Source organism: Poromitra crassiceps (assembly GCF_964638095.1).
Source record: "Poromitra crassiceps genome assembly, chromosome: 17".
NCBI classification, from domain to species: domain Eukaryota; kingdom Metazoa; phylum Chordata; class Actinopteri; order Beryciformes; family Melamphaidae; genus Poromitra; species Poromitra crassiceps.
In genome coordinates, this window is record NC_139635.1 from 5,957,791 (window position 1) to 5,985,658 (window position 27,868).

General features: G+C 44.6%; 1 protein-coding gene across 1 annotated transcript in view; it reads right to left on the minus strand.

Moving 5' to 3' along the window:
* The window catches only part of LOC310792021 (NACHT, LRR and PYD domains-containing protein 4C-like), a gene marked incomplete at its 3' end in the record, with an annotated part of 89,285 nt that overhangs the window by 31,181 nt on the left and 30,236 nt on the right, over positions 1-27,868 (minus strand). The window contains exons 3-6 of the mRNA XM_083653703.1: positions 26,847-27,002; positions 23,672-23,797; positions 11,571-11,734; positions 8,765-8,855 (exon numbers count right to left, since the gene is read on the minus strand). Coding sequence (XP_083509829.1) covers positions 8,765-8,855; positions 11,571-11,734; positions 23,672-23,797; positions 26,847-27,002 — 537 coding nt within the window. The remainder of the gene's footprint in view (positions 1-8,764; positions 8,856-11,570; positions 11,735-23,671; positions 23,798-26,846; positions 27,003-27,868) is intronic.

The window sequence follows — 27,868 nt, forward strand, 5'->3', positions numbered from 1 at the left end:
AGCTCCAGCTTCTTCAGTTTTCCAGTTGTTTCCAATGATGACAGAGCGTGTATAGAGACAGAGTGTGTATAGAGACAGAGCGTGTATAGAGACAGAGCGTGTAGAGAGACAGAGCGTGTATAGAGAGACAGAGCGTGTATACAAACAGAGCGTGTATAGAGAAAGTTGGGAGTGTTAGTGAAAGTTGTGCACTTGTGCACCAAGGCAGCGCTCGCGTCCCACAGCTGAGCTAACGTTGTTTTCAATCTGCTTAATTCATTGCATATTGTGGGCAGACCAGCGTGTTAACTTGTTAGCTGGTAGCTATCAAGCTAGCTCCAGCTGCTGAGCTAACGTTGTTTTCAATCTGCTTAATTTCATATTGCGGGCGGACCAGCGTTCTTCCAGCATTTACTTTCTGTCTGCTCCTTGTGCCCGGCTAGCAGGGTAAGTCCAACGTGCCAGAAAACCACAAAATAAACAATGATGCTGATGATGCTGATAAGAATTAAATTATATTAGGGATATATGATTCAGTTTCAGTTGTTCTAGCCTCATAGTCTCGTAGCCTATATGGGCGACTGAAGTTTATTTATCCACCTTTTTTTAGATAACAGCACGATGTGAGAAAACTGCCTCAGAAATTGAGCACAGCGGTAGTTCAGGCAGGCAGGTCATGAATGTCAAGCTCAGCTTAAACCCAGCCCACAGCTGATTAGGAGCTGATCTCAAACCCAGCCCACATCAGCTGACTGCTTAGCTGATGCATTCAATTGGCTCAACTCAAACAGGGCACCCTATTTAATTCTGCTCCAGTCTGCTGCCTAAGATGGCTGCCTCATCTGCAAGCTGTTTGCATGCTCCTCGACTCTTCACCATGCTCTATGCTCCTGGCCTGCCCCCCGGAGGAAAGGACAAAGCCAGGATGGGTTAAATGCAGAGGACAAATTTCACCGGCCACCGTCAGCATGTGTGTGTTTGTGGCCCTCCGTGCATGTGTTGATGTGTAACCGTGTGACAATAAAGACGGGCTTGTCCGTCTGAAATCATGTTTTCTTCATCATACGAGTACGACGGCTGTTTGTTTGTTCGCCTTCTAACCACCTTGCTGCCAAGAAACAGGTGTCGGTGCAAATACTTTGCTACTCAAATGCTGTTACATACAAGCTGCTGCTGCTGCTGCGTCAAGCTGAAATGTCAAACCTAGCCAAGGTACGAAGCTTTTACTGGTTGTTCACTGCACTTACTGTCTCCAGATGATGAGTCCGTCATCGAAGATCGCAACTTTGTTAAACCAAATGACGGGGAAAGGGTCCGGAGAAAGCTGCAACCTCCGCCATAGCTCCCGCCCAGCTAGTAGCTCCTCTATTGATAAAATCCAGCAGGCATTAAGATCCTGAAAGCTGTTAACAGCCACAATATCTCTGCATCCTGTCTGGGGGCCAGCTATGAAGGGCTATTAAGTTTTGTGCAAACGTTCCATCTCCAGGGAAAGTTATCAATGAAGAACTGCACTCGAACTGCTAGTAGTAGCACTAGTACTCCTACACTCCTGCAACGCTGATACCTCCTCTGCCATCATAACGTTACGCATCGGGACGAAGACTGGGCCAGTCCTTGCCGCTCCGTTCATCCAGTGAGATGCATGTCCGCTCCAGGTTTCCTCAATCAGTAATTCTACGCCTGGGCTGGCTGCCATGGAGGGCTGTTAGCAGCTAGCTAACCTAGCAACGTCAGGCATGTTCCTGTGTGACGTCACTTTACCGATAAGGACGCTGGGAGATGGAGTCCGACTCCCATGGCTGCGTTCACAATCACTAAAAGCTGAGTATTGTGCTCTATGATTCAAGTGGTAACTGTCTGCCTTTCCGAAACCCTGCCACTCCGAACGTTAACTTCCATTATTCGGACTGGCGGTCCTTCACCTTTTTTTCATAGGTCCCACCATTACGAAAATTCCTCCCTTCATTATTTGAAATGTCGGCCCTTCCTCTTTTTTCTAAAGGATCCGCCATTCCGAAGTTTGGATATTGTGGAATATGGCACAAAAGTGCAGACATTTCAGTCGCACACTGTGCGTCTCAGCAGCGCAGCAGTATTAGAACTGGGCTCTCTAACTAACCGTCCTCTGCTCCCGAGTGCCGACAGCCCACTCCGTTTGCTGTCCGGGTGCCCCGGATGTGCTTGGGAAGATGCAGTGAGAAGCGCTTCTGTTTGTTTACAGTAGAAGAAGAGAAACCACAGAAGAAGTACATAAGCACTGCAAGCCCATCCGGGGCAGATCAGAGTTGAGTCGCTCGGTGATGTTGTTAGCTTAGCTTCTAGCTTGGCATTATTATAGATATCTGATGTCAAGATTATGGACGTTTCAATTCCATTACCGCTCGTGTGGAATCATGCCACATATCGACAACAACAGCAGCGGGAGATGTTATGTGATGGACACCCGGACAGCAAACGGAGTGGGCTGTCGGCACTCGGGAGCAGAGGACGGTTAGTTAGAGATCTATTTTATGTTCTCATAATTATATTTACAACCATAACGAACCGCGATGTGACCGAAAAAGTGTCATTTACGCAGGGTAAGCAGCATGCCCCGCAGGCTCTCGTTCTAGCCTGTTTTGAGTGTTTGAGGAGTGTACTCGGTGCGACAAATCTTCTGTGGCGATCCGAATGAACCCAAAAGTATTTGTGGGTAGAAAACATCATATTTTAAGCTGGAAATGAGGACCGTGGTGTAAAAAACCGAAATTCTCCTTTAAACTGGCCTCTCTGGTCTCTTTATATAGTTTTAAACAAAAACTAGCTGAGGTCCTTGCCACCTGCTGTTCCTGCTTTGAGGTATAGCACTCCTCTTCTTGACTTTTTACTAGCTGTCTCTCATGTTGATGAGGCATGTTTTTGATTGTACAGTTTTATTGCATTGGTCTTTTAGATCATTTCTATTTGTCTTAAATTTTCTCCATTTTGTGTTGATGGTGGTCAAATGACAGAAATTTTTGTATATGTATTTGTACTTGTGTATTTTGTATGACGTGAAACGTGCTTTTGCCTTCTTGGCCAGATCACCCTTGAAAAAGAGACCTCGGTCTCAATGGGTTTTTATTTTCTGGTTAAATAAAGGTTTGATTGATTGATTGATTGTATGACATTTTACACAGCTGCAGGGCGGATGGAGGGACAACAGAATTAGGCTATGATCCCACGGGCGTGTCAGCATGTGTGTGCGCTGCTCTCTAAGCAGGGTGTGTGCGTTGTGCACCCGCCTATACATACACATAGCCTATTACTATCTTGCACATTGGGGAGTTAGAGGGAGCACCTGGCAACAACATCTTTGAACAACAAGTCTTTATTTTAATTTTGTTGGGCTCCACAATCATTTCGAGGATTTGAGGCAACCCATTTAGCAGCATCTGAGAGAGGTGCCTGTCTGAACGAGGTTCAGCTGCCTGAATGTGAACTGGAAGTCAAATCAAGTTCGGAGTGGCGGACCTTATGAAAATCGGAGTGGCGGGATTTCTGAGTGGCAATATTTCTGAGTGCCGATATTTCGGAGTGGCGGAACGTCGGAGTGGCAGCACGTCGGAATGGCGGCATGTAACCGATTCAAGTATCATTCCAGCTGGCCGGCTGAGCACCTATTTCGAGTCGTGTAGTGGTTTAAGCTGCTAGCATGTTGATGGTGCTTTCAGGGGTCGGAGATCAACACAGCTCAGCTCATTTGAGTGATAAAGCTAACTAGTATAAAGTTTGAAAGTTTGGGAAATGCTTGATTTAACCATGTTTCAGGGTTTGGATATGCTTAATTTGAATATACGCCTTGGAAGTGCTTGATTTTCAGCATAATAATCTGGTCTTCAAATGAAACTTTGAAAATAATTTAACTTGTTAAAAAAGAAACAAAAAAAAAGCTAAGACAGTCATCTGATCTGTACTCTAGAAATGAGCAAGCATTAATTAATCTTGATCAAAACATTCAATCAAATTTAATATGAACAGCTGGTAAAATAAGCAGTGACGACTTATTATTGCTGTGTGTGTATAAAGGGATAGGCTATATTAATCTTGAAATTTGCATTGCATTTACAGTAACAATGTGATGTCAAGGCTTTGAAAGTCTGTAAATCGGTCTGGTACCGATTGCCAAATTTATTCTTAAAAGGGTGCATGAACCCCTTAGTGGCAAGCTATTTGTGGGGGGTTTATTGAGCTCAATCTCCCGGCTGCATCCAAGCCTACATTCAAGATAATTGTTAAGCATTGAGCGTGTGGCTGAGTTTCATGCAAAGCTCGTTAAGCTTTACATCATGGGCCACTATGGCAATTAGTCCGAGGCAAGGGCGCCTGTCGAGCTCAATCCTCTTGGGCTACATTCAGAACAAACGCGTGTTTGGAGCTTCCAGCGTCTTTCTGCAATTCATGCTCAATGTCTAATGTTTAACTGTATGTTTAATTAGGTATATGCTATTAGCACCTGTACGTCATATACGTCGAATTTAAAATGTTTAAGCACGTCTAAAGTATGCACATGACATGTGCACCTATGTGCAGTGAATATGCCACTGTCTCTGACTTGTCTTATCACTCTACTGCCTTATTGCTTGTTGTGTCTCGTGTTGTTTTTGCACTCATATGCCCTGTTATATTTGTACTATGTTGTAAACGGAGTTCACAGCAAAATAATTTCACACGTGATACTTGTACCATGGAGTGACAATAAAAATCTTGAATCTTGAATCTTGAATGTAAGGACGCGCTAGACCTGCTCCTCTTTTAATGAACGCACCTGGCGTTTCAGCGCTGTGTTTTGTGCACAATGGAAGCGCTCTCGACATGATTTTCTTAGCGTTCTGACTGAAAAAAACGCTTTGGGTGTGAACGCCGCCTTAAGGTGTAACTATGCCATAGTTTTATATGTCATAAGTCAATTAGTCATGCCAAATCATAGGCTTAATACATTATTTCCTCTGCATTCACAGACAGCTCAATGATTGGTAGCAACCTGGACAGATGTAAAATAATCAGTCTGTGTGTTAAATTGAAGGCTATTAAAAGGCAGGAGTTGGTACTATTCTGCAAGGTAATTAGAGATAGTGCTAGCAGTCAGAGTATGCTTTACTTGAGCTTCTTACGAGTGTGCTTCAGGTTGGCATAATCAGGAAACAGGAAATTATCTGGCTACTGGCTCCTAAAGTTCTGAGCCTGATTATAGGATGAATCAGCATAACGTCACTGCCACCAAAAAAAAAATGTGTAACCACTCGGCAGTTAACTAGTACGAGTGGTGCCAAACAAACGTTAATATCTCAAAAAGTCTCAATTCAGGCTGTTCATGAACCAGAGTGCACATTTGGAAAATATGCAAGCAATGTTCTGCTGGCTGCCGCCTCAGTTAAAAGCTCGATATGCTGCTCAAAGGAGTATAGTTTCCTTTTAATATCAAATATGTAAATGCAGCTCATTGTTTATAGTATAGTTTCCATAGGAATGCAGCTCATCATTCATGTTCTGCTCTCTGAGAACATTTTTCATCTGCTTATCAGCTTATATCTGCAGGCTTGTCTTTCATAGGTGAGGTTACTGATATGGGGGGTGAAATCATTCAAGGTATGGTTAGATATGCTCGCTCAGCTCTCACCTTGAATGAAAAGGGCTCTCAGCATCCAAGGGGAATAGCAGCATGCTTGTTGCTTCTCATGGGTAAAGTGCATTTAGGGCAACAGGCTAGGTGCTTTTACTCTTGGGATGACCCTGCTGGTGTAATACTGCTACTGACCCAGCAGGGAGCAGTTTGTTTGAGGGGTTAGCTCTGCATGAATCAACTTCTGGTATTGCTGTAATACTCCCATCTTCTTAGTCACTTTAAACATTCTAAATCAGACAGGAAGGCTAAAGGCTCAATTGGTATCTCTCAAACTAATACTAAACTAATACTTGTTTTGCTCTCTATCTAAGACCCCGTACTGCATGGCATCGTGATATGGGGCAGGATGAACCCTGTTGCTGAGTGACTGTCAAATGGAAGTCAAGGCAGACCTCCCATCACCGTCTCCTCTGCAAACGATGAGGACTCCCTCGTCAGCTGTACACCTCACTCCTCCTGCACTGGCATGGCTACCTCTGCAACTGCTCGGTTCAGCATCTATTCTGGAAGGAATGGGACGTTGGTCTCTGTACCATATGAATGTCACGACAATGACATTATCTTAGCTCAAAAGGCCATGAGCGCTAACACCTGAGGAGACTGTCATTTATTTTTTACCTTATGTTAATAATTGCTCCATTTGGTAAGTGGTTGGCTGGGCTTCACTGTACTGTCATGGCTAGTACAACCTCATATGGGTTGCAAGCTTGCTTCCCTGCTGGTGTGCTGTTTCACTTAAATACTACAGTTCTCATAACGTTAGAATGGCCAGGTTACGAGCAGAGCCTTCAGCGCCAAACATAACTATTTCCATTCATGCAATAAATGGTAAATCTATGACCAGAGTGTCATGGGTAAAGTTAATTTAGTGATGTAGGATATTTCCCTTGCATCAAGATAGCTACTTCGATATCTTGCTAGATGTTCATTCAAGGATGGTCAGTGTGCTGCTGAACGCTCATCTTGAATGTGAAGGGCCCAGCAGCATGGGCATCCAAGGGGAATTGCAACATGCTGTTGCTTCATAGGTAAAGTTCATTGGTGATGTAGGATATTTCCCTTGCATCAAGATAGCTACTTTGATATCTTGCCAGATGTTCTTCAAGGATGGTCAGTGTGCTGCTGAGTTCCCACCTTGAAGGAGAAGGGCTCTGCAGCATGGGCATCCAAGGGAAATTGCAACATGCTTGTTGCGTCATAGGCTAGGTAATGGGGATTATACACTCCCTGCTGATTCAAGACTCAAGCAGGGAGACATTTTGTTGTTTTGGGGGTTTTTTTGCACTCCCTGCAGAATCTCTTGCTGCTGCTTGGCTTCATGGGGAGCATCCTCAAAAGCAGAGCCCATCAGCTAATCTTGTAAAATTGATTGGCCTTCACTGATACATCATTCCAGTCTAAAAGGCTTCTTCTTAGTTGACAGCTGCTGATTGGATTATCATTAAACATTCACCAATCATAGCATTCTAACCTCGATGCTCAAAAGGCTACGAGTGCCCACCTGAGTTAAAATTATGTTGAAGCATAGCGCTCAAGTTCTCTTTATTATCTAGCATGTATCGTTAAACTTCTGCTGTGTTACAGTAATCACCTGGCTCTTCTGCTATCATTCAGTCTAATTTGGTCAAATTTGCTCAGCTAGCTCCTCCTGCTGGCACTTCCATGTGAGCACATGGAAGGCCAGGGAGGTTCGCCTGGTATGGTCGTTTTGGGAGTCTTTTGTTGCTCTCCTTGCCTTAAGGCTATTCCATGTTGCTCATGGAGGGGGCAAGGAGCTCCCAGAATCTGCTGCTGCCGCTCTCCCTGCCTTAGGCTTTCCATGTATGCGCATGGAAGGGCAGGGAGCCTCCAGAACAGAGCCATACCGCCAAATATAACTCATGCTAATAAAAGCTTTAAATTGATCTAAGTGGTCTTGTGTTTTGACTAAAGTAGTCCTGACTGAAATATATATATATACACACACAGTATATATATATATATATATATATATATATTAGAAATCTTGCGTGCTATGCGTGCTCTATTGGCATGCGCAGCACACAATTGCCCAACTTCGCATCACTGATGACATCTTCACTGACATCACAATTGCTCGATCACTGTTGAGCCCTGCGAGCGCCTGAAACTACGGCCCAGCCCGGCCCGGCCCGTGACATTCAGGCCCTAGCCCGCCGCGAGGGCCCGAAGACAATATTATGATATAATGACACATCTCTCCCTCTCTCTGTTCCTCAGCTGCCCGTGTGCTGCGGTGCTGAAAAGACAGCGCCTGCTCTCTGCCTGTCCCTAGAGAACCACAGGAATGAGTCTGGAAGTATACTTCCGGGTTCGTCAGCAAAAAAAGTGAATGAGGTTTAGAATGGGGATTTCACTTAAATGCATAAAATAAGGTCTGTGGTGAACAAAAGTTTATGGGAACGTGAATTTTGGTTCAGCATGATAATCTTCACAAATGTGAATAACTTTTATGACTTTTGGAACGTAAATGTGTTTTTTTAATGTGATTCTTAGAAAACGCTTCAAAAGGCATACTCACGTTTGTGAAGATTATCATGCTGAACACAAATTTGCGTTCCCATAAACTTTTGTTAACCACAGACAGACCTTACAGTATTTTATGCATTTAAGTGAAATCCCCATTCTAGAACCCCATAGACGTTTCCACTGACGAACCAAAATGGGGCCGATTTCTGGATAAAGCCTACAAAAATACGTCATCCCTGCGGTCGGCCAGTGAAGATGTCATAAATTGTGACATCAGTGATGTCAGAGGCATCATCAGTGATGCACACATACACACACACAAGACACACACACACACACACACACACACACACACGAGACAGACAGGCACACACATGCACACACAAACACAAGAGACAGACACACACTGATGACATAAGTGATGATGTCATCAGTGATGATGTCATCAGTGACACCGCGCATGCACACGTGCGCACACACACACACACACACACACACACACACACACACACACACGAGACATACAGGCACACACACACAAGAGACAGACACACACACTGATGACATAATCGCCATAGGTGTCACCAAGAGAACAAAAGTGAAATCTTAGAGATGTAACATGTAATGTGTTGTTAAAGTGAGGTAACTCACTGGGGATGAGTGGGTTGCTGATGGGTTGGCTGACCTCCTCACTGACTGGGTTCTCCACCTTACAGCTGAACTCTGTATAGTTCAAATCCACCTATAAATCAGTGAAATAGAATTAGCTCAAAGTTCACAAACCAATCACAGTTTAATTTTGATACTGCTCACTTGATGTCTTCACCCTTTGATTAAAGGAGATCTGAGGCTCAGCTGCAGAGCAGTTCCCTGAAGCTGGAAGGAGTTCAGTGTCTTGCTCAAGGACACTCCAGCAGCTTAAAGCATCAAGAAACGTAAAGGTTTGACTTCTGGTGCGCGGCATGGCTGTGAACTGTGTACAGGTGTTCTGTTTCTCTCTTTGTTTTATGTTGAATGTCGTCTAATATGTTTATGTACAAGTGGTGGATTATTTGTCTTCTGGTATGGGGACTGTGGTTGCAAGTGCAACAGACATGCTGGAATATGGATTGGCGTGTGGACAGAGACTGTCGAGTAGGGGGTATTCGCCCTGCATGCGCTCGTATACAGCAGAGAAACCTTGCTTGAAGCAAGATATTCTGCAGCTCAGGGGACTGCCTGCACAGGACTGTGGTCCATGCTGACACTAAGGCTCCTATCCACATCCCACCGGAGCTGATAAGACCAGGCCGGTGAAAGAAACAAGGAAGGAGAGGTGGAGACGACTGTGAGCAAGGTACACAAGGCCACCACTTCCATCTGTGATCCTCACAAACCTGCGGTCAATAAACAACAAAATGGACGAGATCCGCGCTCATACAAGGTACTGTTCAGATTTTCGGGAGGCATCATTGCTATGCTACAAACTCTGCAATACTGCACTCCGCCTGTAAAATAGACGGCTTCACTTTGGTGAAAGCAGACAGAGAAATCAGCTCCTGTAAAAGCAGGGGCGGCAGGATCTGCATATATATATTAATGATCGGTGGTGCCGTCAGTACACCGTGAACAGCAGGTTTTGTGATAAAGACGTTGAGATCTTGTACCTGACTTTGAGAGCCTTCTATTTGCAGAGGGAATTTGGATGCGTGCTGCTGTTTGTTGTCTACACACCTCCCAGTGGCAACGCGACGCGAGCAGCAGCTACTGTTGAACACGCTGCAGCAACAACATCCAGAGCCCCAGCAATTGTCGTTGGAGACATGAACCAATGCAAACTGGACATAACAATGCCAGGATTTAAAGTTGAGGTGAACCCGTTCATCACGTGCATCTGAGTCCGTTTCAGACTGAAAACAAATTGAGAGGCAGACCATGTACGGTGTCGATGATTTGATTTGACAATTCTGTCGACTGGCTTTGGCATCGGCCAATCCTGGCGTGTTCCACCCCCAAATCGGGTGGGATTCAGCGTGTTGTCGTGCTACACCAGTGGGATCCGCGGAGCACACGGAGCGAGCGGACAATCCGATGCATAGGTGCTGCCTGCCCGCCTGGAATCTCCGAGAGACGACCCCTGACAGCAAGAGAGGCTGTCAGGCTCGGAGGCGCGTGCCATTATCGTTATAAATGTAAATAATATTCCTGGAATGCGCGTTTTAACGAGCCAGTTACATTTCTTTGCATTCTTAGAGATTATAGTGTTTGTTTTTTGTTCATGTTTCTAACAATTGGCCAAGTTAGTAGGGGTAGGAATTCTGCCAGATGACAGGCACTAGGCGCCATTTTCTACTTCATTTGGAAGAGAAAATTATCCTGAAATGAAGATTTGATTGACAGCTGCATGTCGTGATATGATTGGTTGATATGGGGTAGAAATTTGATAGTACTAGGTGACGTCAGCAAACTGTACATTACTGTTATCAATGAAATCTTGAAAAATGAACTTTTGATGTGAAAAAGTGTGAAAAACTAAAGAAATTAGATTGTTGTGATTTGTTTGGCATACATTATTAAATAGGTGCACTGCATACCCAGGTATTTGAACTAAAAGAAAAGAAAAATCATTTTTGGGTTCAGCTCGACTTTAAGCAGTATGTGAATGGTGAAACAAGGAAGAATAAACTTTTGGATAGATGCTTTGGAAACATGAAGGGAGCATATGTGTCAACGATAAGACCACCAATAGCTAACTCATAATGTGGTCCATCTTGTATCAACTTATAAACTGAAGAGCAACAAACCAGAGAGAAAAATAATCAGTCTGGTCACCTGACAGTATATAGAAGGCATGCTTTGACTGTACTATGTGACTGCTTGGATGAGACATCTACAGTAACAACAGGCTACATAGACTTTTGTGTACAGTCAGTGATACCAACCAAGGAGATACAAATATATCCAAATAACAAGATGTACATAACGATGTAAAACATTATACATTTGAGGAAAATTGCCTTCAGGAACAAGGACATAGGAGAAGTAAAGCATATAGAGAAATATTTAAAGGGGAAACTGCGAGATGCAAAGACGGCACATAAGCTACAACTAGAAAAGGTTTTTAAAAGCAAAAATACCAAACAGTTATGGGACACCATGAAAAGCATGACTGGACTGTCAACCACCCGGAAAGCATTGGTGGCAGATAATGAGGCCGATTTTGCAAATCAGTTGAACAGTTTCTTCGCTAGGTTTGATAAAGGAAACAATTCAGATCATGCTGGGAACATCATCAGCTCAGTCCTACCTGTGCAGTCTGATATAATTGATGTTTCTGTGTGAAGCAAGCTGAACAAATGATTCTGGTTTATTCCTGTAAAGTAATGCATTGTTTAGTCCCCTGATATTACAAGTGGACATTAACTAACTCACACATGGACAGGAAGAGAGCTGGACCAACACTTCATCACTATTGTACCTTTGTAATTATTTGCTCTCTGGGTGACTCAATCTTCTTCGTGTCGTCTTTCCACCAGGTGTAACTGACTGGTTCAGCATCGGCGATGATTGCGTTACACCAGAGAGCACAGGAGGACAAATCAGGTTCACAGCTTGTAGAGATGGTGGGTTTAGAGACAGCAGCTGTTGTTGATGGAGAGAAGAGGAGAAAAAGGCTGTTGCAGTCAGGATCAATCACATGCACTTTTTCTTTTTCTTGATTTCTCTGTCTCTGTTAAAACAATACAGTGGTTTCACATCAGGCACCCAGGCCTGTTTTCGAGCAGGCACGTGCAGAGGGGGGTGCTAGGGGTGCCCGAGCACCTGCCCATTTTCCCCTGATGCCAAAAAGTGCCCTTTTTGGGAGGGGGATTTATTTTTATTTTTATCTTTATTTATTTTTTACAGTGAAGGCATGCCCCGCGCCTTTCAAGAAGGACTTATAACAATAAATAACAATTTATCAATACAGTTTTACAATTTTACAGTTTACACATGTTGACCTTTCAACCAGAAGTTAAGTAATCGTCTGCGTCTCTGTGACGTGTGCAATATTTTTTTCCCAGCATGGCGAAGTCATGACCCGCCCTTCTCTGCCTCTTATTGGCCTAGTGTCAAACATTGTTGATCCAATCACATTCGCTTGGCTATCCTATCCTGTGTCTCTCCTTGTCTCCTGCGCCAATCAGAGGCAGAGATGGGCGGGTCATGCCTTCGGCATCTTGCCCACTGCCCGGCTGCCGAGCTCCGACTGACTGGCGGGTCAGCAACAGTGAAACCGCCCCGTTCCGCGGTGTTGTGCCCTTTTTAAACTTTTGAGCCCCTGCCCCTCTAAGGGTCTCTGCACGGCCCTGCTCCTGAGCTGTTGCCAAAGAACTTGCAAAGAACTGACAGTCAACAGGTCCAACCCACACCAACACACAGCTAATCCGCCATTTTGGACAGACTAGGCCACACAGTCAATGTCTCTAATGTTTTTCAGGCCAAAAATGGCGGCAACTACACTAACCCTAACCCAGAGTGCCGTGTGCCAAGAAAGACGAGCAGTTGTGCATTTGGGTTGGGGGGGTTAGCATGAATGTTTTCTAATACATAATTACATCAATCACCTACAGACTTTTCTAACAGATTTGATTGCATGATGATGTTTTCTTTGTTGTGTTTGTGAGGACCAGATCAGATCTGGTCCCCCATAGAGCTCTCATGAATAAGAACACCTGTGGGGGTCTCTAATATAACTTTTTTTTTCCAAATAATGAATTTCAGTGCAATTAGTATTATTTAAGTAAGCACTGTAAGTCAGTAAGTAAGTCAAGTATTATTTATGATAAAGAAGAAACATGTTTTTGCTTTGAGTTTTCCAAAAGAACGAACCACCATATTATCTTGTTGCGAATTACATGGTTGCATTTCACCACCATGCGTTGCAATACGAGGGCCAAGCAGCATTTTGGCATTTTGGAGTGCTCACTCTACACACACAACTTTAACATGACATGCATATATTATACATCAAATTCTTGAGCTACTTCTGATCTCACTCAGAATGTCAAAATATAAGCGATGTCATGTATAGTTTTTAAGATATTAACGTTTGTTTGGCACATGGATTTGCACACCGCAGAGTCCACCGGAAGTCGGGTTTGTTGTTGTCGTGACATCATACTATTTCCTCGTATAGGAAAAGTAGAAAAAAAACGAGGCCTCCTCTTGAGTGCACGTGTTCTACTACAACCCATTTGGGGGAAGAGGAAGCCACCACACGTAAATCAGCCAACTAACAGTAATATATATATTTTTTTTAATGACCAAATTAGTAGCCGCTGTTAAAAAAAAACAGAAGGCTGCAGGCTCCAGGTCTACAACCCTGGATAGCTTTGTTTTTACAAAGAAACAAAAACAGCCGTGTGTGTGTGTGTGTGTGTGTGTGTGTGTGTGTGTGTGTGTGTGTGTGTGTGCGCGCGTGCGTGCGAGTGTGAGTGTGTGTGTGTGTGTGTGTGTGTGTATATATGTGTGTGTGTGTGTGTATAAGAGAGGAAGGGAAGAGCAGAGAGAGAGGGAGGGAAAGGGGAGCGGTCGTGGAGTTATCTCTTGGTCATGTCACGGTAGGTGTGCTATCCTGAGAACGCACTGAGAGAAAGTTTAATAGAGAGCCCCAGGAATGAGTCCGGAAATCATCGATTCTAACACTTCCGGAGTCTTCACTGTTTTCCCCTATGGGATTTTTGAATGGGTTTTTGGCGCGATGCTTCTAATAAGGTCTCTGGGCAACGCAAGATTAATCAAACGCGAACCAGTGTTCAGCGGGATAATCTTCACACGAGGACCACTTTTATGAGTTTTTAAGCTTTTACGTGCTGTTAAAAGGGCGGCTAGCTAGCAAACGGCTAAATGAGACTACACTGTTGAGTCGACGGGGATATTATACGTCAATAACGTCATTACTTCAAAGGACGAACACGGAAATTCTCTTTCCCTCACCTGGTTCAGCCCGTTCAGCCCGGGGTAATCAGTGCACATCAACAACAGTCCAGGTTGAGTGGTGATGTGACGGGGAAACCTATGCGACATGTGTGTAGTTCTGGATTAGCTTAGCACAAGCTTTTTACTTCTAGGGCTCGCATTTACGCTTCAAAACTCATGAAAGTGGTCCTCATGTGTGAAGATTATCCCGCTGAACACTGGTTCAGCTGGTTCGCACAGTGCATCTTGGCGCACTGGGTGGCTGGTCTTTGGTGGGCTAGGGGCTGGCCGGGCTGCTGCGTCTGGGCCGGTCTGCTCCATCTCGGTCGAGAGCTGGATGCCAGATGGCACTGTTGATGCTCTGTCAGTGGGCAGTGGGTGCTGTGTCCTTCCACCGTGGGCAGCGGAGGGACACGGCAGGCGGGCTGTGTCCGGCTGCATCTCTATGCTGAAGCATACGGGTGCCGGTTAGCCGCCGTGGGCCAACTGCTGGGCGCGACTGGATGCACAGATGAGAAGCCTTTCACCAGTGGCTCATGGTAAAATAAAGTAAAACAGGGGGGAAAAAAACTAAATTAAACAAACTGAGCTAAAAATAAAAGTTGATGACTTAAATGCAAGCTTGTAGAGATGCGCGGATGAGCTTTGATGCCACCCTATTCCGCGTGTATGCATGAACCATCCGCCCGCCATAAATCCGCGCAAATTATTTCGTACTATTTATAGATCCACACCCGCCGTGCACCCGACATTTCACAACGCTGGGTAGATGAACTTACTGTTTCTGCTGCCATCGGTGCGATTGCTGCAATCAACTCTACTCTACTCTACTCTGCTGGTATAATTGGTAAGTTTAGTCTGACTTTTAGTAGCTTTTCTGTATTTTAAAAGAAAAGTGTCTTGTGGGCTCTGATAATCAGCTGACTGGTATCAGGTGACCTCTTCCAACGACTCTCTGATTGCTGTGAGGGGAGGAGTCACTGTAGTTTAAAAGTGCTCCACCTGGCTTGCTTATCAGAACACATTTGAGTTTCTGCTCTAAGCTGTCTAGTGTGCTGTACTGATCTGTTTTACTCTACTCTGCTGGTATAATTGGTAAGTTTAGTCTGACTTTTAGTAGCTTTTCTGTATTTTAAAAGAAAAGTGTCTTGTGGGCTCTGATAATCAGCTGACTGGTATCAGGTGACCTCTTTCAACGACTCTCTGATTGCTGTGAGGGGAGGAGTTACTGTAGTTTAAAAGTGCTCCACCTGGCTTGCTTATCAGAACACATTTGAGTTTCTGCTCTAAGCTGTCTAGTGTGCTGTACTGATCTGTTTTACTCTACTCTGCTGGTATAATTGGTAAGTTTAGTCTGACTTTTAGTAGCTTTTCTGTATTTTAAAAGAAAAGTGTCTTGTGGGCTCTGATAATCAGCTGACTGGTATCAGGTGACCTCTTTCAACGACTCTCTGATTGCTGTGAGGGGAGGAGTCACTGTAGTTTAAAAGTGCTCCACCTGGCTTGCTTATCAGAACACATTTTTTCAACGACCCTTTGATTGCTCTGATTGCTACACCTGGCGTAGGCGGAGCTCTGAGCCCCTGCTGAACGAGTATTTCTTAGCATAGTCAGTCTAAAGCGGCAGCTGTAAAGCGGCACGAAGCCTCTGGCACGAAGACTTGGCACAAAGACAAGGGAGTCTTTCTGCGACAAGGGAGTCTTTCTGCGACGCGGGAGTCCATCGTGGGGAGGCCAGAGCATAGGCTTTTTCTACTTCTCTTATTCTCACTTCTTATTATAACTACTCCTCTTCCTAACTATGTGTTTTCTCCCCATCCCTGTTGTAGCTTCAGCCCACAGACGCCGTAGACACGGCAGCTTCAGGTGTAGTATCCCTGGTAATCTTTCCTACCCTAAACGCACAACTACTTCCTTTACCATAGCCGGAGGTCTCTGGAACTGTCAGTCGGCGGTTAAGAAAACTGAGACCATCTCGGCTCATGCTCTATCTCAAACCCTCCACTTTCTAGCTCTCACTGAGACCTGGATCATTCCTGAAAACACTGCTACTCCTGCTGCTCTCTCTGCTGCGTACTCGTTCTCCCACACCCCCAGAGCCTCTGGTCGTGGAGGAGGCACTGGTATCCTCATCTTAGTAGGGTCATCTGTGGCACTTCCGTGACCGTGGAGAGCGAAGGTCCGTTTCTCAATGGATTTGTCATCTAGGAGGGTTAATAAACAAATTTAGCCGGGGTGTATTTTAAAAAAAGGCGGGGAAAATATTTGAGAGACCAAAATCCAAAATGGCTGCTGTGGAAATGAACTTTTTAATGCTTTGACCTACAATGATGCACAATACATGGTTTCAGAGCTTATTCTGGTCAAGGAATACATATTTGGTGTTTATATAATGATTTGACCTATTTTTGACCTTCAAATCCAAGATGGCTGCCAATTTTGAGGCAGTTTTTTCAAAATCGTCATAGAGCCTTCATATTAGGCTTGAATGACAGGTCTTCTCATGATGAGTTGAATAATATACAGTATAAGTACACAGAAGTAATCTCTGAGGTCAATAAAGTCAATGTTTGTGTGTAAACAACAGTTGCTGATTTGCGCTTTCCCATTAAATAGGGTAGGCTACTGAGAATATGGTGTCCAGTTCATCCCATCACATTTTCATAATGAACCAAAAACAATTTTGCACTATAGCCTAACATAAAATAGTATTCTGTATGCAAAGCTAGCAAGGTTAGTTGCTTGAGCTGAATTTAAAGGTCAACTCAAAACAAACAATGAAATTAACTTTGAAATTAAAACTGAATCCTAGGCTACTAAATTTCATCAGCACACAGTAAAGGAAACTTGTCTTTGAACTCAGCTGACTGTCTAGTCCTAATCCCTGTTGTGCAATGTCCCTTTTCAGTGAAGTTTTAGTTTTTGTTAAGAGTACTTTTAATCTTGACCTTGTTGGTAGGCAACGGCCCTTTTTCAGTCAAGCATTTTCAGATTAGCTCAGTCAGTCTGTGAAGCAGTCAGTGTCAGCACTTGCGCGAGCTCGCTTTTTCTCTAACTAATGTTAACATTACACACTTTAAGACACTTTGTTTGAGGATATCAACGTTATTCACTAGTCTAAAGATAGTTCTACCATCAAGAACATATAAAACAAAAGCAAAAACAATTTTTATTTGCAGAAGTCATCATTGATATTTGGTGTTAGCTAACGTTAGGTAACGTTATTATTTTTAGCTAAAGTTAATATTATCTGTCTCCACACTTCTGTCAACTGACATATGCATTTGCTTTTGAAAATAAACAGCCTGGCTTCCTTAAGCATAACTGAAGATTAAATAGAAATATAACATGACGAATGCATGTACCGATTGGTTGGCCCATCTTCCCAGGAGGTGGTGGTGTAAACATCATCAAATTTATCAACTCCTGACCAGTCTTGGGCTTTTAATTGTAAGCTGTCCCATTTGCCTTGATTTATTGTATCGGTGGGCTTGCAAGGCTTGTCACATTTTAGGACACATTCATAGGACATTGCAAATGCATATGTCAGTTGACAGAAGTGTGGAGACAGATAATATTAACTTTAGCTAAAAATAATAACGTTACCTAACGTTAGCTAACACCAAATATCAATGATGACTTCTGCAAATAAAAATTGTTTTTGCTTTTGTTTTATATGTTCTTGATGGTAGAACTATCTTTAGACTAGTGAATAACGTTGATATCCTCAAACAAAGTTTTTTTTTTTTTTCTTTTTTTATATATTCCCCCCCCCCCGATTTTTTATCCCATTTTTATCCCCCATTAGTGCTAACGTAATTTCTTTATCCTGGTTGCTACTCCACCCTCTGCCGATCTGGGGAGAGCCGAAACTGGCTCCATGCTTCCTCCGAGACATGGGCAGTTAGCCAGCCGCTTCTTTTCACCTGACAGGGGAAGCTTCACCGGTAGGACATAGCACGTGGGAGGTTCACACTATTCCAACCAGTTCCCCTCCCTCTGAACAGGCGCCCTTAACGACCAGAGGAGGAACCACATTAGCAACCAGGATATTGCATGTTTTTGGTGAAGGGGGTTCCTATATGAAGGAAACCCCCGGGAGGCACGGGGAGAACATGCAAACTCCACACAGAAAGGCCCTTTTGACAACCCCAGCCGGGCGGTGGGCACTCGAGGACATGCGGACGGGCACGCATTCCTTCAGCGTTCACATCGTCCCAGGTGGGAATTGAACCCACAGCCTTCGAGCTGTGAGGCGATAGTGCTTACCACTACACCACCGTACCTCCTTTTATATCCTCAAACAAAGTGTCTTAAAGTGTGTAATGTTAACATTAGTTAGAGAAAAAGCGAGCTCGCGCAAGTGCTGACACTGACTGCTTCACAGACTGACTGAGCTAATCTGAAAATGCTTGACTGAAAAAGGGCCGTTGCCTACCAACAAGGTCAAGATTAAAAGTCCATACTCTTAACAAAAACTAAAACTTCACTGAAAAGGGACATTGCACAACAGGGATTAGGACTAGACAGTCAGCTGAGTTCAAAGACAAGTTTCCTTTACTGTGTGCTGATGAAATTTAGTAGCCTAGGATTCAGTTTTAATTTCAAAGTTAATTTCATTGTTTGTTTTGAGTTGACCTTTAAATTCAGCTCAAGCAACTAACCTTGCTAGCTTTGCATACAGAATACTATTTTATGTTAGGCTATAGTGCAAAATAGTTTTTGGTTCATTATGAAAATGTGATGGGATGAACTGGACACCATATTCTCAGTAGCCTACCCTATTTAATGGGAAACCGCAAATCAGCAACTGTTGTTTACACACAAACATTGACTTTAATGACCTCAGAGATTACTTCTGTGTACTTACTGTATATTATTCAACTCATCATGAGAAGACCTGTCATTCAAGCCTAATATGAAGGCTCTATGACGATTTTGAAAAAACTGTCTTTTAGAGCTCAAAACTGGCAGCCATCTTGGATTTGAAGGTAAAAAATAAGTAAAATCATTATATAAACACCAAATATGTATTCCTTGACCATAATAAGCTCTGAAACCATGTATTGTGCATCATTGTAGGTCAAACCATTAAAAAGTTCATTTCCACGGCAGACATTTTGGATTTTGGTCTCTCAAATATTTTCCCCGCCTTTTTTAAAAATACACCCCGGCTAAATTTGTTTATTAACCCTCCTAGATGACAAATCCATTGAGAAACGGACCTTCGCTCTCCACGGTCACGGAAGTGCCACAGATGACCCTACTATCTCTCCCAAATGGACCTACACTGTCACCTCTCTCTCTCATCTGTCTATCTCATCTTTTGAGTCCCATGCAGTTGCCGTATCCCTACCCATCAAGCTCAACATTGTGGTAATCTACCGCCCCCCTGGTCCACTTGGTGACTTTCTGGACGAGCTGGACACCCTCCTCTCCGTCTTTCCTGAGGATGGCACTCCACTCATCCTTCTGGGAGACTTCAACATCCAGCCAGTAACCTTACAATCTCTGCCTTTCCTTAACTTCTTCTCATCCTTTGACCTTTACCTCTCTCAATCTCCTCCCACTCACAAAGCAGGGAATGTGCTTGACCTGGTCTTCACCAGATCCTGCTCCACCTCTAATCTCACTGTGACTCCTCTTCCTGTATCCGACCACCACTTTATCACCTTCTCCCTTCCCATCCCCCTCCCCTCCTCCCACCCATCTCCCCCTCACTCTACCACCACCCGACGCAACCTAAAAACTCTCTCACCCGACTCCCTCTCTTCTACCGTCCTCTCCCTGCTTCCCCCTGCCGAGCAATTTGCTCTCCTGTCCACTGACGAGGCTTCCACCACTCTTCTCTCCTCTCTCTCCTCCGCTCTTGATTCTCTGTGCCCACTCACCACTAAGCCTGCCCGATCTTCTCCCCCTTCTCCTTGGCTGACTGAATCTCTGCGAACTTTTCGAACTGAGCTTCGGGCAGCTGAGAGAAAATGGAGAAAATCACATCTCCCTGAAGATCTCTCTTCCTACCACCTTATCCACTCCAACTTCACTGATGCTGTCTCCCAAGCAAAAACCTCCTTCTTCATCTCTGAAATCCAGTCCTCTGCATCCAATCCCAGTAAACTGTTTTCCACCTTCTCCACGCTCCTCAACCCTCCCTCCCCTCCCCCTCCCTCCTCCCTCTCTGCTGATGATTTTGTAACCTTCTTTACTAAAAAGGTGGATGACATCAGCTCCTCCTTCCATCCTCCAGGCACCCTCACTAACACTCCTGACTCCAATCCTGCTTCCCGGCCCCTTGTCCCTGGATTTCCTTCCTTCTCTCCCCTCTCTCCCGATGAGGTGCTTAAACTCATCAGCTCGAACCGAGCCACCTACTGCCCCCTCGATCCTATCCCTTCCTCTCTCCTCCAAACCATCTCACCTAACATATCTCCCTTCCTCACGACCTTCATTAACTCCTCTCTGTCCTCTGGTCTTGTTCCGCCTGCTCTAAAGACTGCAAGAGTCAAGCCTCTGCTTAAGAAACCCTCCCTTGACCCTACCGCTATTCAGAACTACAGACCTGTCTCTCTCCTCTCATTCCTTTCCAAAACCCTTGAACGAGCAACGTCCGAACAACTTTCTATCTATCTCTCCCAAAATGACCTCCTGGACCCTCTGCAGTCCGGTTTCAAGGCTTCTCACTCCACTGAGACAGCTCTTCTTGCTGTCACAGAGGCCCTTCACACTGCTAAGGCCTCATCCCTCTCCTCTGTTCTTGTCCTCCTTGACCTGTCTGCTGCCTTCGATACAGTCAACCACCAAATCCTTCTTTCCACTCTGTCTGACCTAGGCATTTCAGGTTCAGCACTCTCCTGGTTTGCTTCCTACCTCTCGAACCGCTCATACCAGGTCTCATGGAGAGGGTCCCTCTCCAGATCCTGTCCTCTTACCACCGGTGTCCCCCAGGGCTCAGTCCTGGGCCCCTTACTTTTCCTTCTCTATATCAGATCTCTTGCCTATGTGATCTCTTCTCATGGCTTTTCTTATCACTGCTATGCTGACGACACCCAGCTTTTCCTTTCCTTTCCCCCCTCAGACACTCAAATCGAGGCTCGCATCTCTGCATGCCTCAAAGACATTGGCGACTGGATGTCTGCCCACCACCTCAAGCTCAACCTTGGTAAGACAGAGCTACTCTTCCTCCCAGGAAAAGACTGCCCTCTCGCAGATCTCTCCATCTCCATTGACAACACCACGGTACTTCCCTCCCAAACAGCTAAGAACCTTGGGGTGATCCTTGACAACCAGCTGTCCTGCTCAGCCAACATAGCTGCTACAGCACGCTCCTGTAGGTTCTCTCTCTACAACATCCGCAAAATCCGTCCCTTTCTCACAAGAGAAGCGACTCAACTCCTGGTCCAGTCTCTTGTCTCCTCCCGCCTGGACTACTGCAACGTGCTCCTGGCCGGCCTACCTGCCACCGACATCCGACCGCTTCAGCTCATTCAGAACGCTGCAGCCCGTCTCGTATTCAACCAACCCAAATTCTCTCACGTCACTCCCCTCTTCCAGGAGCTCCACTGGCTTCCCATCTCGGCCCGCATCAAATTCAAGACACTGGTACTGGCCTACCGGGCAGTACACCAGTCAGCTCCCCTGTACCTGCAATCCATGGTCAGGTTCCAAACCTCTCAGCGCTCCCTTCGCTCCTCCACCAGTGCAGGTCGCCTCACCCCTCCTTCGCTACGGGGGCTCAAAAGTCGCTCATCCCGATCTCGACTCTTCTCGTCCCTGGCACCTCAATGGTGGAACGAGCTTCCACCTTCGGTCAGGACGGCTGAATCACTGCCGATCTTTCGGAAAAGACTAAAGACGCACCTTTTCAGGCTCCATCTGGGCCCTTCTTGATCTAACTTCGTTCTCTCTTTCCCCCCCCCCCCCCAAAAAAAAAAAAAAAAAAAAAAAAAAAAAACTAACCTTAACTTGTACCACTAACCTAAACTTGTACCACTGTTCCTTCAGAAGTTGTAGTTATCACAGACTGTCCTCCATAGTAGATTGCTCTATTGCTGACAAAAATGTGTTATTGTAAGTCGCTTTGGATAAAAGCGTCTGCCAAATGACGTAATGTAATGTAATGTAATGTAATGTAACTCCAAATAAACTTCCATGCTGTATTATAATCCAGTCCACCACTTGCCCATGTAGCCTACTGTAGCATACTAGGCTAACGCTAGAGCTTTAAGTTTAGATCAAGACTGGATTGACCTGTATGGGAAAATAATACGAGCGTGTCTTCTCTTCCAACGTGTCTTCAGTGGAGAATCCTGTTTGACGTTCTGGTGACATAATTTACCATATAAGGTATAAGAGCAGACATATCCCCATCGAACGTTGACACATGGCTATATTTGTTTACACTGCTTTGGGTCCTTCAGGGGTACGTGCTAGTGCTTTCTAACTATATAGGCGGCTAACATGTGCCTGACGAAAAATAAAGCTTAAGTTAAGTAAAAAAATGCATACTACCGCATGCGCTGGGATGCGTCATCAGTGATGTTAACTGGGGTCGTAAGGTGTTTCGGGTCTGTCGAACATCATACACCCTCGCCCAGTAGACCCAGCCGAGGCCGATTAAGACCCCGACTCGCATCCCAGAAGCAGCCGCTCACGGAAAAATAAAGCTTAAAATACGTTCATAGACAACATAATTAATATTAATGTTCCTCATTAATGATGCATCATTTCACCCGCCCGCAACCCATCCGCTATTAATCAGAATTTTTATTTTTATGATCTGCCCCGGATATCCGCGGTCATAACTGCAGCCTGCACATCACTAGAAGCTTGTCTCTTGAAACTCTCATTTAGGGCTGCATCCTCTCGTGCGCTGGCTGCATTCTCGGAGGGAGAGAGGTAACACGGTCTGGTCTAGACTATGTTGCTGGTTCTCTTTGCTGCGGGCAGGCTGGCTTCCTTCCAGCCGTGGTGCGCTTGTTTTCTCCCCGTGTGCTGGAGGAATAAAGCAGGGCTTGCGTGCTCCCGCCCTGGGGCCCAGGTGAGACTCTTTCAGCTTTTCGGCTGAGGCCAGATGAGAACTGACTTTTTCTGTCTCTCCTCAGTTTTTAGGAAAGAGCTAAATTTAAATGAGAGTTGGATTTTGGCCAATAAAATGTCTTAGATTTGAACTGAGGACAGCCGTTGGTTTGGGGGTATTGTCCTGGGGTGCCTGCACAGGACATCAGCAGGAGTGTCTCCGGTGCCACAATGGTGGTCTCACTGGGTTTTGTGGCATCCAGATGTGAGTTGAGATTGCAGGTCTGCAGACGCTGGGACACAATGGGGACGGCCGTGCTGGCTTGACTCCTTACAGACTTTACTGTCCCTCAAAAGCATCTCTGAGCTTTGAAGTTGAATTTAGCTAAGGGTTAAACAGAGACCCTTTGTCTAACATGGCTATGCCAACATCAAATGGGGCATGTGATCAAATCATACGTATATTGTATTCTAGTCACACTAGAATCCTGAGGCCCCAACAACGGAGATGGTTAAAACCAAGTGTGAATTCAGGGGAAAACAAGACACAACCCCACATCACCCACCTAAAACTGGTGAAAACTGCCAAAAAAAAAAACTTACAGATGACTTTGAGTTGAATCTTCCTTTTGTTGTAGTTGTTGATGTCTGGGGTGTAGAATCCACTGTCTTCTCTGGTCAATCCTCTGATCCTCAGCTCTCCAGTTGAAGTGTTCAGCTCACCATGATCTTCAAATATGCAACAGAGTTCTTAACATGGTTAGGGTTTCAAGTCAAGTTAAGTTTATTTGTATAGCCCTAATTCACAAGTATGTCTCAGAGGACTTCACAGAGAATATGTCTAGCTAAATCTAGCTGACACAACAGTAACAATTACTGTAGTAATAATAACAACATGATTGAACATTCATATGATGAGATTGCAGGGACACAGATGGCATTCTGCTATTGTCGCGCGCAATTCTTTGTGGTAATGGCTCTGAAAAGCACCTCTTACTGCAAAAATACCCCGCTCGGTTTGAGCGCACCATTATTCTCCACGCTGCGGAGCGCAGTACAGGGGAATTCCTTTTGGATAGGTCATTACACACGGAGGTGCCACAGCAGGACAATTAGGTAACTAGCAGATTATTCAGTGAGGCAATCAATTATGATTCACTGATAAAAGTTTATCACGTCGCAAAGAGGAGTTAATGCGAAATGAATTGAGAAAACTTGGACATTGTAGCCTACTTGCAATATTATTGTCAATCAAATGTCCCTGTTTCCCCGTTGCAAACACGTTTCTATTTTCCAGTCAACAAAAGAACCTGAATTGCATCAAATCACAGATGTTTTTAACAGGTATATGATGGGATGGTGTTTTTGTGAGATATCCAAATACGCATGGAGAGAATTACAGCATGCATTGCGCAAACTGTATTAAACGGACTGCGAGACGGGAATCTGATAGGTTTGATTGATGTAACACCCAGGCATTGCCTGGCCACACCTGTGAATAATTCTTCTACCACCCAAATCCCATTTGCGCGGGCATTTTGCGTAGCACAGAGAATAGCAGATGACTTGGCACGCCTCCAATTTGCACCTGCGCCCGGTGTTATGCCGAGTTCTGCATCCCCGCTGAGAATTGCATCCCCACCATATTTTGGGTCTGTTTTAACTTAAAAACAGGGAGGTCACATCTACCCAGACAATGATATCATTGTTAAACAGTTACGTTTCTGTATAAATCATTACAATATGCTCCCGTGAGGTGGGGATGCATTTGGCAGTGGGGGTGCAAAACTTGGCCTAACACTGGAACACAAATTTACACTTGCGCGAGGCGGACTGCTATCGTCCCTGCAGGGAAGGCACGCATTAAGGTGCGCAAACAGGTGCGCAAGCACAAAAAGTGGATAGCGACTGTACCAGGATAGGGCTCTATATGTTTTCCACACGGAGAAATATCCTCCATTTGGCTGCCTGCAGAAACTCTGCCCCTGCGAGCTGCAAGTAATTAAGGCTTGTTAACGCTCTGATGTGATGTGCGCATACTTAAAAAATAAGAATAAACAATAACAGCTGCCCTGGAAGCCGCTTCGACAGCCCTCCAGCAGAGCTTCATCATGTAAAATCTCTGTTGTGACGCGTTTTGCATCATAAAGGAGAGTTTTGCCTGAGAATGAACTGGGAGCTCATACTGACATCTGCTCATACTGACATTGTAAGGATACAAATGCCCCCCCCTAAAAACGGCAAAGCCTTCCTTTAAGATGGTTAGGGTTAGCTTCTCAACCCATCATTAATAATCTGGGTAATGTAAGCACATGGGCAGTGATTTCCTTCTCTCTCTGTTTTCCTCATGGAGATATCCCATTTCCTCCTCTGGCAAAACGTCACAATGGAGCTGTGGAAGTTCTGCTGGAGAGCTCCGATGGCAGCTGTTATTGTTTATTTTATTTTTTCAAGTATGAGCACATCCATGGAGAATCGCATGGAGAGCCTTAACAAGCCTTAAAGGAACACTCCGCCCATTTTCAACCATCTTTGTATCATTAGAACATCAGTAGTATATCAGAAAACTGTAAACTGTTTTGAAGTCTGTCATTTAATTTGACAGTTATTGAGTGTTAAAGTGTGGACCAGTGACATCACTGGTCCACATTAACTCAAATTAATAACTCATTAACTCAAATCAACTCTCAATAACTGTCAAACTAGATGAATGATGAATAGTTTGACAGTTATTGAGAGTTGATTTGAGTTAATGAGTTATTAATTCGCGCTCTGTTTGCAAACAAACAGAGCGCGGGCCAAACCCAAATTGGTCAGCACTGCCCTAGCCACTAATCCTACCCACCCCTCGAACCACAACTCTACCACCTTCCTATCCCTATGGCCCCTTTTGCCATCTCCCCTCAAACACCACCCATATCCCCCTAGCCACTAAGAGCTAATTTATGCTCCATTTTCATATGAAAATAAATGTGTCTGTTTCAAACGATGTAACTGTCAATGCCCACATAGGTACATACCATGCGTCTTTCATGTTTGTATCATGTTAAGCAACACATCCACTAGTGGGCAGTAGAGAGTCAAATGTGCAAGTGTGTGTGTGGTACTGCTCCATTGTCTGTATCTGTAAGCTTTCAGAAAATGTGCAGAACTACACATGAAATGAACAGAGTACAGACAGAAGGCTTTGAGCATAATTGGGCCTTTATCCTACGTGACTCTCTAGCACCTTCCTATCCCCAGCATCTTCCAACTAAACTCACTAAACAAGACTGACTGAGTGATTGACTGTGTGTGTGTGTGTGTGTGTGTGTGTGTGTGTGTGTGTGTGTGTGTGTGTGTGTGTGTGTGTGTGTGTGTGTGTGTGTGTGTGTGTGTGTGTGTGTGTGTGTGTGGCTGAGTGAGTGAGTGAGTGATTGACTGACTGACTGAAGCTGTGTTTGGAAAGGTTCACTCACTGACTAACTCACTCATTCCCCATGTAGTGTTTATCATATAGTGAACTATACTGTATGTGGAACGATCAAAGAAGTTTCGGACACTACCTCACTCTTCTCTTTTGGTAAACACAAGAGCATTGGATTGTGGTAGATGGGAGAAAATGTACATTCTCTGTTCACTAGAGATTGACTGACTGACTGTCCTGAATTTTCTATCTCATGACGCTGGCCCAGCACCGTGGGAAACGCTACTGCACCATTCAGCATACATCTGAGAGAACAACTTGTCTTTCCCACCTGTTAAATCTGAGCTTAAATCACTCTGTGTCTCAGTTTACCTATGAATTGATCGAAGGACTCAATCTGCTCTCCATCCCACTCCATGGCAAGGTTACGTCCATGTTTCCACAGTACACGAGTGATGGGACCAGTCACAGAGGACAAGTCTGGCTTGAGGACAACACTGCCCCCTAGTTTCCCATAGAGTAGTTTTTCTGCAAAGACAAAAAGAATGTAAGCTGTGACATTTTAAATGTGAGCGTGTGCTTTGGCAGTGTCGGGGGGCGGAGCCGCAACACTTCAGCTAAACATCCAACCTGCTTTGAGACTTAAAGGCATGTCTTGATGTTTTGACTATATTCTCATATTTGTCTCCGTCGGCCTGTTGTGACATAAATGGAGGAACAGTTCCATCAGTTGTCCTTTAGTGATCCTAAAAATGGCTTGTTACTGTAGCATGACCATTGTTCCTCCTTGATACTGAAACACTGACAGTCTTATTCAGGGTTAAAACCTTCTTTTTACCTAGTGACATTAAACAGGGTGACTTGCATTGGAAAAGTGAACTCATCTAAACTCATAGGAGATATTTCAAGGTATTCTACTAAAACAAATTTCTTAAAAGGTTTTGAGGTGTCTACTCTTTTCTGTTCTGTTCCATTGTATTATGCTCAAATGGTTTCTATGTTATTCTATTTTCCAGTGAGTTATTGTCCTTTACAGTGTTTGACTATTGAATGAAGTCGTGCTGTAGACCAGTTCATCTGTGGTCTGAGTCCTACAGTAGGCTACCTGCTGCTTTACTGCCGTAGGACTTCAGTCTGGCTGCAGCAGCAACAGGGAAATGGACAATTATTAGGCTACACTGCCACACTATATATTGCATTCACGGGGGGGACAGCATTTTTTTTAAACTAATGACTTCCTCTCATAATGCTGAGATAATAATCATACTAAATAATGAGGATGTGTGCCTGTCGAGGTAATTTCAGGTGCACACTGGTGGTCTATGAGTGTGTGAGTGTCACTTCAACAACATGCATGATTTTAGTTCAAATGTGTGAGAAGTGCCTGACTGTGT